Here is a 15,035-nt window from a genome sequence, read left to right on the forward strand (position 1 = left end):
ATACACCAGAATTCAACTTATATATAACAGAATTCAAACACCAGCTCCATTGATGGAAATCTTGGACAAGGACAAGGTATTGATTACAATCACCCACTTTTCTTAAGTTCAACAGATATTTTTCAATTGGTTGGTTCTGAGAATTATACTGTGTGGAGTAGTTCTATGAGATTGGCCTTATTAGGAAGAAATAAGATGGGATTGGTAGATGGTAAATGTAAAAGAGAAAAATATCCTGAATCAATGTGGTACCAATGGGAAAGAGTAAATGCTATTGTATTTTCTTGGTTATTGAATTCTGTAGACAAGAATCTGTTAGGTGGTATTCTATGTGCTTCAGAAGCTGCTAATGTGTAGTCTGATCTTAAGGAAAGATTCAATAGAGTTTATGGGGCTAGGACCTTTAATCTACACAAAGAAATAGCATTGCTTAATCAAGGAACTGCTAGTGTATCAACCTACTATACCAGACTCAAGAATTTGTGGGATGAGTTTGAGTTGTTAGTTCCTTCATCAGGGTGTAACTGTGAACAATCAAGAGGTTTTGTAGCTTTCCTACAAAGATTGAAACTATTTCAGTTCTTTATGGGACTCAATGACTCATTTTTGTAAGCAAGAAGTCAGATTCTTCTCATGACTCCTCTTCCTACTGTCAATCAGGCTTATACCATGATAATAAGAGATGAAGGACAAAAGGCTTCTAGTGCTAATACTGGAGGCTTGAGCATGAATATCAGTCATTCTGACTACAGTCTTGAGTCTATTGCTATATACTTAAAGACTGTAGGAAATTAGGTTTCTGGTAGTGGTTCAAGATTTAGCAACAAAAGTCCTTTTAATCCTAACTATGGTGTCATTTATGAGTTCTGTAAATGCAAGGGTCATACCAAAGAAAATTGATACAAGCTGGTAGGTTATCCACCAGACTTCAAGTCCAAGAAGAAGCCTTATGTGCATCATGGCACAAGAAACAACAATAACACCAGAGGTGCTGCTTACAATGTATCAGATGTGAATTCTAACAACTCTCAGGACCAGAACTTCAACTTTGGATTGACTACTAATGTTCCTAGTACCAGTACTAATGAAGGATCATAGGGGCAGAATAATGAACTAATGGCTGCACAACTGAGAAATTGCACTTTCACAAAGGATTCATATAAGCAAATCTTGTCATTACTGGCACATAATTCAACTGAAAATGATGCAGGATTAGCCAATGCAGTCAACATTGAAGGTAAGGCTCTCTTTGTGTTTGATAATGATGAGATATGGATAATTGACACTGGTGCCACAAATCATATGGTGTCAAATATTGCTATGCTAAAAGCAGGTTCAATCATTAAACTAGATAATCCTAAACAAGTTTATCTGCAAATGGAAATATTTCAATGGTTACTCATACAGGCTTTAGTGCTATTTCATCTAGAAGTCTGATTACAAATGTTTTTCATATTCCTCAGTTTAAATACAAGTTAATATCAGTGAGCAAGATAACCAAATAATTGGGATGCTCAGCTACTTTTTTCCCACATTTTTGTGTCTTCCAGGAGCTTTACACTAGAAAGGTGAAGGAGATTGGTAAAGAACAAGGAGGTTGTATATGCTTCTAAACAAGCTAACTGAGAAGCTTGAGTAAAATACCTCATTAAGTGTGCAGAATGTATCAAGACAAGAAGAAAATATAAAATCACAAACATAGAATTGTGGCATCAAAGATTAGGACATGTGTCCTCTCAAAATTGAAGAAGTTACGTTCAACTAGTTTACAACAAATTACTACTCATCTAGATCAATGTATAGTCTATCCACATGCTAAACAGACTAGATTACAGTTACCTACTAGCAGTATTAGAACTTAGAAGTATTGATTGCTTTGATTTGATTCATGTGGACCTATGGGGTCCATACAAAACACCTACTCTTGATGGCATTAAATACTTTCTTACTGTAGTAAATGATTTCAGTAGAATGTGTTGGATTTTTCTATTAAAACAAAAATCAAATATGTGTGTTGCACTAAAACAATTTTTCATGTTTGTGAAAATGTAGTTTGATAAAACTGTGAGAATTATCATATCAAACAATGGCACAGAGTTTTTCAACTCAATATGTGACTCTATGTTCAAAGAAATGGGCATTTTACATCAAAAAACCTGCCCTTACACACCCCAGCAAAATGAGGTTGCAGAAAGAAAACACAGACATATTTAAAAGTTACTAGATCTATAGATTTCAAGCTCAAATTCCTATCAAATTTTGGGGATTTTGTGCATTAGCTACTGTATATATGATCAACAGAATTCCTAGTTCTGTGCTTAATGATCAGACACCATATGAGAGATTGTACAAAAGAAAGCCTTTGCTAACACATTTAAGAGTGATAGGCTGCTTGTGCTTTGCAAAAAAATTGACAGAAACTGACAAGTTAAAACCAAGATCTAAGATGTCTGTGTTACATGGATATTCAAAAAACTCAAAAAGGATATATCTTTTATGATTTAAACCTGAAATCAGTGTTTATAAGTAGAGATGTAATCTTTAAAGAAAACATCTTTCCTTTTTCACTTATGAAGGATAAAAAGGAGCCTATATTTCAGGATCCTCTAGCTGATATTAGCATAAGAAGTGGACTATATCAGCAAGATCATCATGTCAACATAGAAAGTGATAATAGGCATGTGTGTCATAATTATTTGCAAAGATGTACATTTTCAAAGTGCTCAAATTGTAATAGTCACATAGCCAAACCCCTGAAAATTATGTCTTTTGAAAAGATAGTTTTTCAGATCTTTAGCTATTTTTAAAAAAAATATCAAAAGATCTTTTAATATTCTTTATATTCTGCCTATCCAAGTACAAAAGTGAGGCATTTTACCCACTGAAGTAGGTTAGAGCGCAAGGCCAATCCTCAATGATGTCGTCATTGCAGAACAAGAAATCATATAAAATACTAACGTGTATTTTACATTCATGTTATTATAATGTTCAAATATATGATTAGTTAACTTTAGTTATGTATTATAAAACAACTGTTCTAGGATGGTTTTTGAGTTAACATATTATTACTAAATACTCCTTCCATCTTAATTAAGTGTCATAGTTTGGCTAGACAAGGAGATTAAGAAAATAAGGGAGAGTTTTCAATGTTTTATTCTTAAACTGCGGACATACATAATGAACCAAAATAATTATTGAATCTTATAATCTTAAACATGTCACGTAAAATATCAAAACTAAGAAACTACCAAAGCAAACAAAAATCACTCAAAAATTTTTTTTAAAGAGAGAAGCATGATAAAGGGAGCAATTGCCATTATATTATAGTGATGAAATTATGATGTTGTAAATAAAATATTAAGAAAATTTCATTAAAAATTGACATATTCTATATAAATGATAAACAAAATGTTCATATAATTTTTTGATTTGGTTGATTTCAACTTTCTTTAGTAAAACCAAATAAATATTATATAGTCGATGATTTGAAATTTAAAATCAAACAAGTAAAAAAAATAAAAAATACATAGTTTTCTTTTTCAATACATAAGTTTATTTAATTCGAGCGACTTTGAACACCCATATCAGCTATAAGAAAGTATATGTTAGGTGAGACACACTTCATTATATGTCAGTGTCTTATAAAATTAAAATAAGTAAAATTCCACATAGTTTCTATTAAAATTTAATTGTTATTAAAATTTAATTGTTCATCTTGATAGGTTTAAACGATATCCAATCATTTTAATCTCGACAAATAAATCACCATATGAAGATTCATATTGATCATTTACAGAAATTTGTGTTTTATTTGTTTATATATTATTTACTCAATGTTTTGTTTTGATAATATTGATACTATTTTACAAAGTAGTGTACAACATGACTTGACATACATGTGCAGTGCACGTGCAGAGAAACTAGTTAAGGATAAAATAGTCAAAACACCCCTCCTAATTAATATTTTCTTAAGGAATGTGTAAACAAAAAACACAAGCAGCATTTTGAGTATCTCCATAAACACATTAAGTTGAGTAAACAAAGTCGACAAAAAAATGAAATAATGCTTATGAATCATATCCAGTGATCATTATTGAAACGAGAGTGAATCAGTGAATGACCTTCAAAATATATGCTTCGATAGTTAAAGATGTCATGTACCATATAGTTGCTTTTATGGTAGTTGGTATTTGTATTTGTCAAAAGATGAACGTCCGAAATTTAAGTCAAGAAATAAACAGAAAATTTTAGTGTTATTGTCGCATATCTGAAATCTATTATTCTGCTTAACATAACTCGAGAAATAAACAGAATATTTATAGAGAAGTTATTGTTACATATCTGAATTCTATCATTCTGTTTAACATTTTTTCAAAAAAAAAAGACTTACAACTTTCAAGTTGTATTAGTTCCCACATAAACCTTCCAGGTAGTTGTAGCAAGACAATACTGCTCAAATTGGCCTACAGATAAATTTGGCAAATGGGAGCAATCCAATCCTCAATGTCAACAAATATAAAGAGGCTACAAAAAGAAAATTTCTAAGATACATTCCATACAGCTGAAAAAAATTAAAGATTCGTACAACAAAAACCCTATAATAACAAGAGCCATAAGATGACGCATGAATTAACAGTTCGACCTGGAAACTCAAGCTAATTAATCAGAACAAAAATAAGACGTGTATCCGAATAAAAGAGAACCAAATGAAAATCACAGAGGGAAATAAATAGAAGGGAGAGGGCAAAGCAAAGCTATCAACTCTTGAGCAAAGTCTCGACGGCTTCAAAGAAGAGAGGAGCCATTTCAGGGCTTGGAGTCTTGATGGCACACTTGACACCAGGGGTTCCAATAACTGCTGTTAGTTCGATCAAGAAAGGAATTCCTCGAGGAATCTTGGCAGAAAGATACAACACCTCCTGGTTAGCATGCTTGCGCTTAGCGATAAAAAACATGTTCGATGCAGCTAGCCGATCAAGGGTTGTTTCAACACTGTTTATAACAGATGCTGGGAAGTCCCTCGATACTTCATTTGAATCAGGTAGCGACTTCCAAGTCTAGCAAAGAAGCACAGATTATGGTGTTAAGCATTCAACTAGCTTAAGTGGTGGCCAAGACAATCGGCAATTCAATGAAGTAATGCAGATAGAATGAAATATAAAGAAAAGAGGCAGTAAATATTTTTATAAAGGAGTAGACTTGAGAGGAGCCCAGTCATTTATGGACGTGGAGCTCTAAAGAATGAGTAAATGCCTAAGCAATTTCAATTGATGGGACCTGTGAGAGATGAAAAATCCACCCCTCTGAGGTCAGAAAAAACATAGCGGAGGCTCACACATATTATGTCCATTAACTTGAGTAAGAGGGTAATCCATACATCATTCTACACCTGAATCCCAAACTACGGTGGAAACATAGATCCAGATAGAAATTCAACAATATAAGTTACCTCAAGAAAAGTGGATCGCTCCATCCTCCCATCCTCCGTGAAAAGTACGTGGAAATAGATCTTATCATTGAAATACCATACTGGCTGCTGATTATTTTTAACCGCAACCTGTAAAAGGGTATTTGGAGGACCTGGGGCAATATTCTGGAACAAAACCATCGGTAAGAGAGTGCTTGCAGATGTCCCAGGTAGCAATTGAGGAACCTATTGAGCACAAGACGCCAAAGTAAACAATCAAAGAGAAGTAGAAGTCAGAGAAGGGTCTATAATCAGATAATCCTCTTACACTGGATAGTAACATAAATACTTTGTGAAAGGACTGCAGACAAAAGTGGCAATATAATACTCACTTGGAGTTGTCCACCGGCAGCAAGACCAAATGTATTTTTATTGAACTGAATCATGAAGCCATCAAGAGGAACCTGTGAGTTGTTCTCGAACATCATGCTGTAGAATACCTGCCCGTCTCTCCGTACCAGCTGGGCACTGATTTGTAAACCTTGACCACTAGAGGCTGGCAATACAACAGGCAAAGGAGGGCTGCAATAAAAGTTAACGCTCTGTAAGTGTTTTTACGAAGATATCTCAAAAGATTTAAAACATAATGGTCAAACAAAAAAGAGAGCAGATCTTTTTAACGACAAAAAATCAAAATTCCTTTTGCATAGATAACTTTAGATTCAGTATTGCAAGAAATGGAAGCCTTTAACCATTATGTCTGTGACCTTAAAAGAGATCGCAAGGACATTCTTTATAGTACTAATGCAAAATATACATACCCGGAAGGGGTTGCAGGCTCATCAACTGACACAATAGCACTATTGCTGTTATCCATGCCAAGGTCGAGTAAATCAGGCAGGGCTGCAGGTGCAGCTGGTTGCCTTGCTGCAGGATGCTGAGCATTAGCTGCACTAGCTGGCGGTGAGGCACCACTTTCTGCAACACGAGCAGGAGAATCTGAATAGCCCGGTTCACCTGCATCGGAATATTCTTCCTCCTCAGTTTTTTGAGCGGTCTTCACACGAGTGACAAATGCTTCTGGAGGCTTATGATAAACCGAGGATAAAGTAGCAATATTGGAAAGAAGTTCGTCGAGGAGAGAAGGATCAAGTTGGTTTGAATCATCACTAATCACAGGCTTTTCAGCTAACACAACATCTTTAGCTGCCTGCAATATACAAAGTAGTTCGCTATAACTAGACATCCAGAGATCAACGTAATCCCAGAACTACATACATGCTCGTTTATTCAAACTGAAACATATCTAGGACCAAAGTGAAAAAACAGTCAAGGGAGAAATAGTTATGAATTATATTAACTATACCCCGACGACAGCAAGTCTTTCTATTAATGGAAGATAGAACTTTTTCATACTGAAGTCATAAAAAAAGTCCTTGAAACAGCCCAAAGAGAAGTGCCAAAAGTTGAATTAAGCATCTGCTTGCTCGTACCTCAGGATCAGTTGAGAGAAGACGCCAATAGATGTATGCACGATCTCGCAAGTCTGGATTGTCAGTCTCCACAGTGGCATTATTTAAGACCACCTATGAGTATTGAGCAAGGTCATATGTACTAAGTATCAACTTTATAAAAAATAAATAAATACTTAGCATCAGTTGTTTATAAGATAGAGAAATGACCATGATTGCTGCAAGAAACAAACCAGTTTAACTTCCAAGTTACTGTTTGGACTAGGTAAAAGTAACTTAAACATGAAGTTAACAAAAGAAATGAATATAAATCGATATCCTGGTTAAATTGCAATGATCTCCATTAAGCGTTCCACATTGGTTGCGAGAATAGGTTATTGCACCTCAAATGTCCTCGACAACGCCTCATGAGCTAGCTTTTTGGGTTGAATTAGGCTTAAGGTCCATTTTCTTCCTATGGTATCATAACCAGACACATCCCTTTTCTTGGTTTACCCAGTGTTGGGCCCACATGTTATATTGTTCACTGTCCAGATGTGTCTAATCCTGGTTGTGCAAGGCGAGGGACTGTTTAAGTATCCCACATTGGTTAAGGAATGAGTTGTCGCCTTACATGTCTTCATCAATACTCACATCATGCTAGCTTTTGGGGTTGAGTCCTTTTTCTTCACAACCTCAAATTTTTGAATTAAAATAATCTAACTATTTAGTACTTCACGACTATCAATATCAGCTTCAAGGCAGTTTTACAAAAAGCTATGACGAGATGAAGCGAGGCAAAGCAAGGGATTCTTGGCTTCTTGCATCATGTGAAGTCATGTGCTTCAGAAAAGTATGCACTTCAAACAACGACACACAAAGTGATCGGAAAGAAAAGCAGTAGTCAATTTTGAATGTCAACTGTCACAAATTGGATTAATATTGACAATATGGAACTGCATGTTGAAATTAGTTACTTTAACAGCAATTTGATTATTATAATGCTATTTCCATTTATGTTTGGCACCTTTTTATTCTCCATAACTTGTGCGCTTTACTTCAAAAGAAGTGTGCGCTTCACTTGTCGCTTTTTTTCTTCAAGCCCCATGGATCTTGTCACATTTTGGGCTTTTCACGTTTAAAAACATTGCTTCAAGATGCATAACCCTTTTCACTCATTACGTTACATTCAAAAAAACTCAACATGTCATCCTTTTTTAAGGAAATTGATTCCTCTTAATTATTGTCTATATTGAGGGAGCATATCAAAGTTCCTACATGCAGAGGATGATTTATGAAGTTTTTTGTCTAACAAGAATGATGAGTGAAATGGAAGTAAAAATTGGAGAACTAATTGATTAGAAAGCTAGATTGGATTCTTTTCTATTATTGATATAAGCAGAATGCAAATTAACATATTGCATAATATAACAAGAGAATAGATAACTTGATGATATGGCAACAAGAAATACCTGGATCATTTGTTGTGGTCCTTCAGTTGGCTTCTTGAGGAAGAGTTTGACTGTTGCTGTCAGCAACTGCAATTGCACTTGGGGAGGTTCCTCAGGGAAACTCTCTAAAAAGCTTTCAAGGAGCTCATCTGCATTATCAATTCTTTCAGCATACTCACCGATAATCCAGATCATTGATGCCTGTCAACAAAGAGATGGAAGCAGTTACAAAATCTGTAAACAGATTGTAGACCCAATAATTTCCCAGAGCCAACTTCTGGAAAGATCTTCTGTTACCTTTGCCTCTGGCTCATCCAGTGTGTCTAAACTCTCACAGAGAGTAGCAATTATGGACTCGTAGCTGAAAAAGAAAGGCAGAATGAAAGAATTAAATAAAAAATAAAAACTCAACTTTAGCATTTGAGACTTCGAAGAAACTTACGTGTTAGGATATCTTCTGAAGATGTCCTTGATTACTATAATAGCTTCTTGAACAACATAATTTACTTTTATCTTAATCAATTCAAGCAAGACGCTGATACAGCGCTCAGCAGCCCTCTCTAATTTGATGGCGCAGCGCCCAATAGCACGGACAGCTTTTCTGACAAAGTCAACATCCACTTCAGTAGCATATTCTTTGAATTCCAGTAGCACCTGCAAACATATAAAACACACTTAATGAGGCAACAAACATGAACCTACATCAGAGGAACTAAACTGGATCAAAGCAGAAAGGACTTACCTGGTCTATGTTTCTGTCTGAAGCAAGCTTTATCATGATTTCTAACTTCTCCATTTTCACATATATAGGATCATTATACTTGCAAAAGAATACCTAACAACGGATAAGATTAGAAGCAAAGTTTCGTAGTCCAGTTTTAGTTACAGATAGGTCCAAAATTGATAAGGAAATTGAAGTTTTGCCGCTAATCTTGCAGGTGCCTAGGCAACACCAGAAAAAGTACCTTGATTTCATGTGCAAGGATTGTCGGACGCTTTTGTACGATGAGATTTATGTTCCTTAAGGCAACATACTGAATTTCAGGCTCTGCTGAAAGCAACGTTACAAGAGGAGGAGCCATCTTCTTACAAAGGTTCCGAACTACATCAGTGCTGGTGATGAGTTCCATCTGTTGGAGTATCATCTGCAACACCGGAAAATGACTATTAGCGGAATGTCTTATTCTGGCATTGCTAATCATGCTGAAGCATATTTGTTTTTTTTTTAAAAAGAAAAAAAGTAAGCTTCTGAGAAAGAAGGAAAGCAATCCCACCTTTACAGCTGAAAGAACAACAGCGCAATTTGCATGCTGTAATCGTGGAGTAACTCGCTCCACTATGTTTTCAGCTTCACGAGCATCAGCTGCTTTGTACTTGGAAAGAGCATCCAATATAAAAACTTGACCCCACCTACATCCAGAGATCATTATCTCGTTAATAAACAAAGGAGCAAACATAAACAAGTTCTAACAAAAAGATTTAAGAACGCAATAGGAGGAGGTAATACCCATAAAGTAGCATCTAGTAGACAACAAAGCAAATCAAACAATAACATGAAGTGATGTAATGTCCTGTGACACGCCGACTAACATTTACAACAATGTTCACAATTTAGATTATATGCCATACCCTAGAACATTTTATGTTTAAAAAGGTAGCAGCATTAGTTTTGCACAGGCTTACTCAGTGCATTCATTCAGAGCAGTTAGAAGCTTTGAAAGTGTGTGGCTGGTGATCTCAAAGATAGGTCTGCTACTGCTTTCTTGAATTTCTGCAAGAGCCGCAACAGCATTTGCAACAACCATAGGATTGTTGTCAGATATTAAGTCCTTGAGAGCATCCAGAAAACCCCTATCTTCCACAAGCTCGGCATTTATGTCATAGAGCTTAGCAACACAGATAGCTGCTGTCTTACGAACATAAGGATCATCATCCTGATGGAAAGAGAGCAGGCAATATCCATTGCTTAGTTAGAAAACACCAAACACATTGATAAACTTTTCATGTTACCAGTCTCAAAAAAAAAAAAAAACACTGTTATGCTCCAGACCAACTTCAATCAATCAAGAAGATCCGACTTCAAAAGTAGGAGCAGACAGAGGAAGAGAAAGTTTGTGAATTCACCTTCAGGCAACGTTGGAGGGGATCACATAAATACTCGGTGATCTTGTCAACACGAATGCATCCCATAGTCCGTACAGCCAAAGCACGAATTAAAGGATTTGGGTCCTGCGAATCCTGCAAAAAGTTCAAAATTATATCACGCCATTAGTAAGATATCCAGAGCAACATGCTAGGCCAGCAAGGATAACAATTCAAATTATTTAGAAGAAACATCTGCATGATTAAATCGTATTATGTTTCTGCAATCCAAAATGTTACCATGCAATGCTCCATCCACTAGAGGGAGATGACCAAAGGTAAAAATTTAAATTGTACCCTAAATATATACATAAATGCAACATAATTTGAACATTCAACTCAAAACCATAAGACAAGGGTGAAGTAGCTGAAGCCTTTTTTAGATAACCAGAAATAGCTGAAGACCTTTGTAAACGCCTTTTGAATCCTTACAAAATCCACCTGGGATAAATACAACTCAAAAGAACAAGTTAATTAAACTAGACACATTTTTTTAACCTCTCATATGCTAGGAAGAGCGGACACTAGGTTGTGCGGTGCAGTCAAATTCAGACTGGACACCGTGTTGGAGAGCTCCAGCCAAAAAAGTAATATACTTTTTTATTACTTCCTTAATATTCAGACAATTGCAGACATTATTCGTCATACTCCCTTTAGAAAAACTATTCTTTTGGAAAGAGGGAGGAAAAACAAGGTCCTTCCAGTAAGGAAAAGAAATTGTTATAGCCCGGGGGTGGCGCAGCGTGTGAAGAGCTGGTGGGACAACATGGGGACCAGAGTTCTGATCTTTGCAAATGTGGCATTAGGTGAATTCTTCGGTCCATCTAAACTTTCCTTGTCAGAGTTATCTAACAGGTAGATTAGCTTATCTTTGCGCAAACTGGTATGAACACTACTGTTATCAAAAAAGACGGGAAAAAAATATTATAAGACAGAAGCTCACATTCCTTATTCAGCATATCTTTTTATTTACTGCCTTATTTCAATCTATCTTAAATTGGAGGGGATCACATAAATACTCGGTGATATTGTCAACACGAATGCATCCCATAGTCCGTACAGCCAGATCACATAAATACTCGGTGATCTTGCTGATTCTTTTTTTAGATCATTCGTGTCTTTGGGTCTATGCCTATGTTAGTGTACTATGTCCAGTTACTAGGCATCACTACCCTCAATAAAACAAACAAAAGAAGAGGGACTAACTAAAATTCTTTTCCCGATAAAGAAGAGGAGCTACTCAATTGAAGAGCGAAAAACTTTATGGTCTATGGAAAAGCAAAAAGGGTATACAGAAGGATTGAATCAGATTGAGAAGCCCCTCCGATCTCAATTCTCATTGAAGACCGGCTAAAGGAGTATCATGAACTTTCTAGACTCATTGCCTTACACAACTCAAACGATAGATCGAAAGCTTTATTAATGCTTCCCTATTCTCAATCATAGGTATATGAGACAGACAAGTGGAGAAGTCTAGATCAATGATGAAAGCTAAAGCTTTTACTGTAGTAGACAAAGTGAAGATTGACATACAACAACAACAACATGCCCCGTGAAATCCCACACAGTGGGGTCCGGGGAAGGTGAAGATAGACATACAAAGAACAAATCACCAGGTAATGAGAAAAATAAAACCGCAACATTTATAGAAGACAAATGATTAAGGATGAGTTTCATCACGGAAATACCTTCACAAATGTATTTACGGCAAGAATAGCAAGATCAGGTTGGCTTTTAGCATAATTGATAAGATACAAGTATACAAGCTTCTTTAACTCCAAGTTCTCTGTTTGCATGCAATTAACAACATCTGTGAAGAGTGAAGAAACATCTTTCCCAACAGTCATAGCAGCAATCACCTTTTTGACAGCATCTTTTCTCTTGTCCTGCATTCCATACAGATATATAAACAACTACCAAATTTCCAAAAAGAAGAAGGAATGGCAAAGCTACAATGAAAAGCCTCAATTGATTGATGTCACTATTCGGCTGAGTAAACATTAAGACTGAAATGTTGAGTTCATTGTAATAGCAACAATGTGCAACTACATATGTCTATGATGATCAAAAGCAACCAGTTCTAGAAATGACAGGTATTCATATAGAGAGACAAGTAACATTCCACCAAAAATAAACGGACCATCTAGTTTCTAAAAACATTTCACCACCGAGAAACTGTGTTTTCAAACTAACCCATAAGCATAATTGACAAATGAGATCAATCAAGCTAATGAAGACTTGCGAGACTCCTTCGAGAAATTTGGCAAACTAGATATTTTTTTTGATCAGGTAAAAGTATTTTGCAAACTAAATATAAATCCGTGATTAAGTATGATTCTCCAATTTCACTAACTATTCTATTCAATAACCATTTCAGCAACTTCCCCAATTCCATAAGCATCACACGGAGAATGCAGAAATCAAAAATCTAAATTTTATCGAGATCAACCAAGCAAATTGAGACTTGTGAGACTCCTTCAACAAATCAAATGGTGAAACTAAACATATATCCTAATTAAGCATGCCTCCCCGGTTTCAGTAACTATTCTATACAATGAAAGTCCAGTTACTTCCCCAATTTCCTAAACATCACTCGGAAAACGCAATAAATTTCAATAGAACCTCAAAACTAAACATAAAAACCCTTAATAAGCATAAATTCACATCCGGAAAATCAAAGTAGAATATCGAGATCAAACCAAGCAAATTGAGACTCCTTCAACAAAGCAACTCATGAAACTAAACATAAATCCTGATTAAGCATGACTCCCCGATCTCAGTAACTATTCCATTCGATGTTAGTCCAGTAACTTCCCCAATTTCCTAAACATCCCGCGGAAAATGCAGTAAATTTCAATAGAAACTCAAAAGTAAACATAAATTCTCATTAAGCAAGACTCCTCGATTACAGTAACTATTCTATTCGATGAAAATCGAATAACTTCCATAATTTCATAAACATCCCGGCAGAAAATGCAGTAAATTTCAATAGAACCTCAAAACTAAACACAGAAACCCTGAATAAGCATAAATTCACATCCAATAAATCAAATATATTTAAATACTGAGATCAAACCAAAACAAACAAGGAATATTAACACTTCTACAACAAATCAAATGCGAAACTTAACCAGATCTGACCTAAAATGACAAAGTAAAATCATAGATTTAATTAAATCAGATCAATGCAAAGCTAACAAACACCGAAAATTCGATTAATAATTTAAAAAGAGGAGAGTGTTGTTTTTTATTGTGACCTTGTACTGAGAATTGAGTTCTTCTTTGAGTTCAGGGATTTCTCCTTTCTTCGTAGTGGAGAAGTACTTTGAATCGTGACCGCTCATCTCTCTTTTGATCGGATATCCGACGGTGCCGGTGGAGACAACAGAGCTTATAGAGAGAGAGAAAACTGAAACGGAATGGTTGTCGTCGAAATTAAACCGGTTAATTTTCTACGCCCGAGTCACAGGTGGAATGCACAAATAGCGACTTTTAGGACTGCTCTTTAAAACACAATCAATATTACCGTGTATTTAAAAAAAAAAAACTTTAGTTATCCCGAGTTTTTTTTTTTTTTTTCCAACCGTGGATAAAGTAGTCTTAATTTTTATCTCGTGATTATTTTTCTCTATCCATCATACCAAACGAGCCCTAAGGGGTTATTTTGGTAGTAGCTGGTTAGAGTTACGCAATTTTTAGTAAGACAAAGATTAGTTATAAAGGAAATTTATATATTATTTTATAAACGCAATTTTTAGTAATATAAAGATTAGTTATAAAGGAAATTTATATATTATTTTATAAGTAATTTATGTATTATTTTATACATGATTAGTTATTCTAGTTATTTCATCTTTTATCCTGCATAAAATATTATATAGATTTTCGCATAATTTATACATGTATTTATTATGTATATTCTAAATTGCTAACCAAACACCGTATTAATTTATACATGAATAAATCACCTCCTAACCAGCTAACAAACGTGATACTATTACTTATGTAAAATTTAATACATGAATAAATTGTCTTCTAACTAGCTACGAAACACCCCTTATCGTGTTGGATAAAAGACTTGAAATCTCATATTTAAATAGTCAAAAGACTCAAAACTTCAAACTCGCGGTTTAAATTTTAAACTACACAACAATTTGCATGAAGTTTGCTTGTGGCACTTGGGATCAATTGGTAAATTTGTTTTGTTATAGTAATCGAAAACTTTTGGTGATTATATAATAGACTCTCTTTTTTGTGTTTTATTTTTCATTCTCCACGATATTAAATTTTATTTATTTCTTCTTTTAGTATGATGATAACAACAACAAGAACATACCCAATATAATCTCGCAAGGGGGTATGAGAAGGATAGAGTGTACGCAGACTGTACTTCTACCTTGGGATCTATTAGCATGATGATAGTGAAATTTAATCTCAATCATATATTTTGTAAAATTCATTCACATTGTCAGGTAAAGTTAGATCGAGAAATTTTCTTGCTCTTAAGTTATCGAAGAATGAAAAAGACGTAACAATAAAGTGGTTAAGTATTAAATATGTTGTAAATTATAACTATTTCTTAAA

General features: G+C 35.0%; 1 protein-coding gene across 1 annotated transcript; it reads right to left on the minus strand.

Annotated features, from left to right (window-relative positions):
* Nucleotides 1-4,529: 4,529 nt before the first annotated feature.
* Nucleotides 4,530-13,925, minus strand: LOC132030562 (beta-adaptin-like protein B). The gene is made up of 15 exons (XM_059420253.1): nt 13,709-13,925; nt 12,140-12,337; nt 10,434-10,547; nt 9,993-10,243; nt 9,584-9,719; nt 9,275-9,454; nt 9,052-9,144; nt 8,752-8,963; nt 8,607-8,670; nt 8,331-8,510; nt 6,901-6,993; nt 6,229-6,617; nt 5,800-5,989; nt 5,450-5,653; nt 4,530-5,057 (listed from the first exon to the last, which is right to left on the minus strand). The coding sequence occupies exons 1-15, from the start codon at nt 13,793-13,795 to the stop codon at nt 4,758-4,760; spliced, it is 2,691 nt and encodes an 896-aa protein (XP_059276236.1). The 5' UTR covers nt 13,796-13,925; the 3' UTR covers nt 4,530-4,757.
* Between the last annotated feature and the right edge of the window lie 1,110 nt (nt 13,926-15,035).

This window comes from Lycium ferocissimum, chromosome 9, assembly GCF_029784015.1.
Source record: "Lycium ferocissimum isolate CSIRO_LF1 chromosome 9, AGI_CSIRO_Lferr_CH_V1, whole genome shotgun sequence".
In the NCBI taxonomy this organism is placed as follows: domain Eukaryota; kingdom Viridiplantae; phylum Streptophyta; class Magnoliopsida; order Solanales; family Solanaceae; genus Lycium; species Lycium ferocissimum.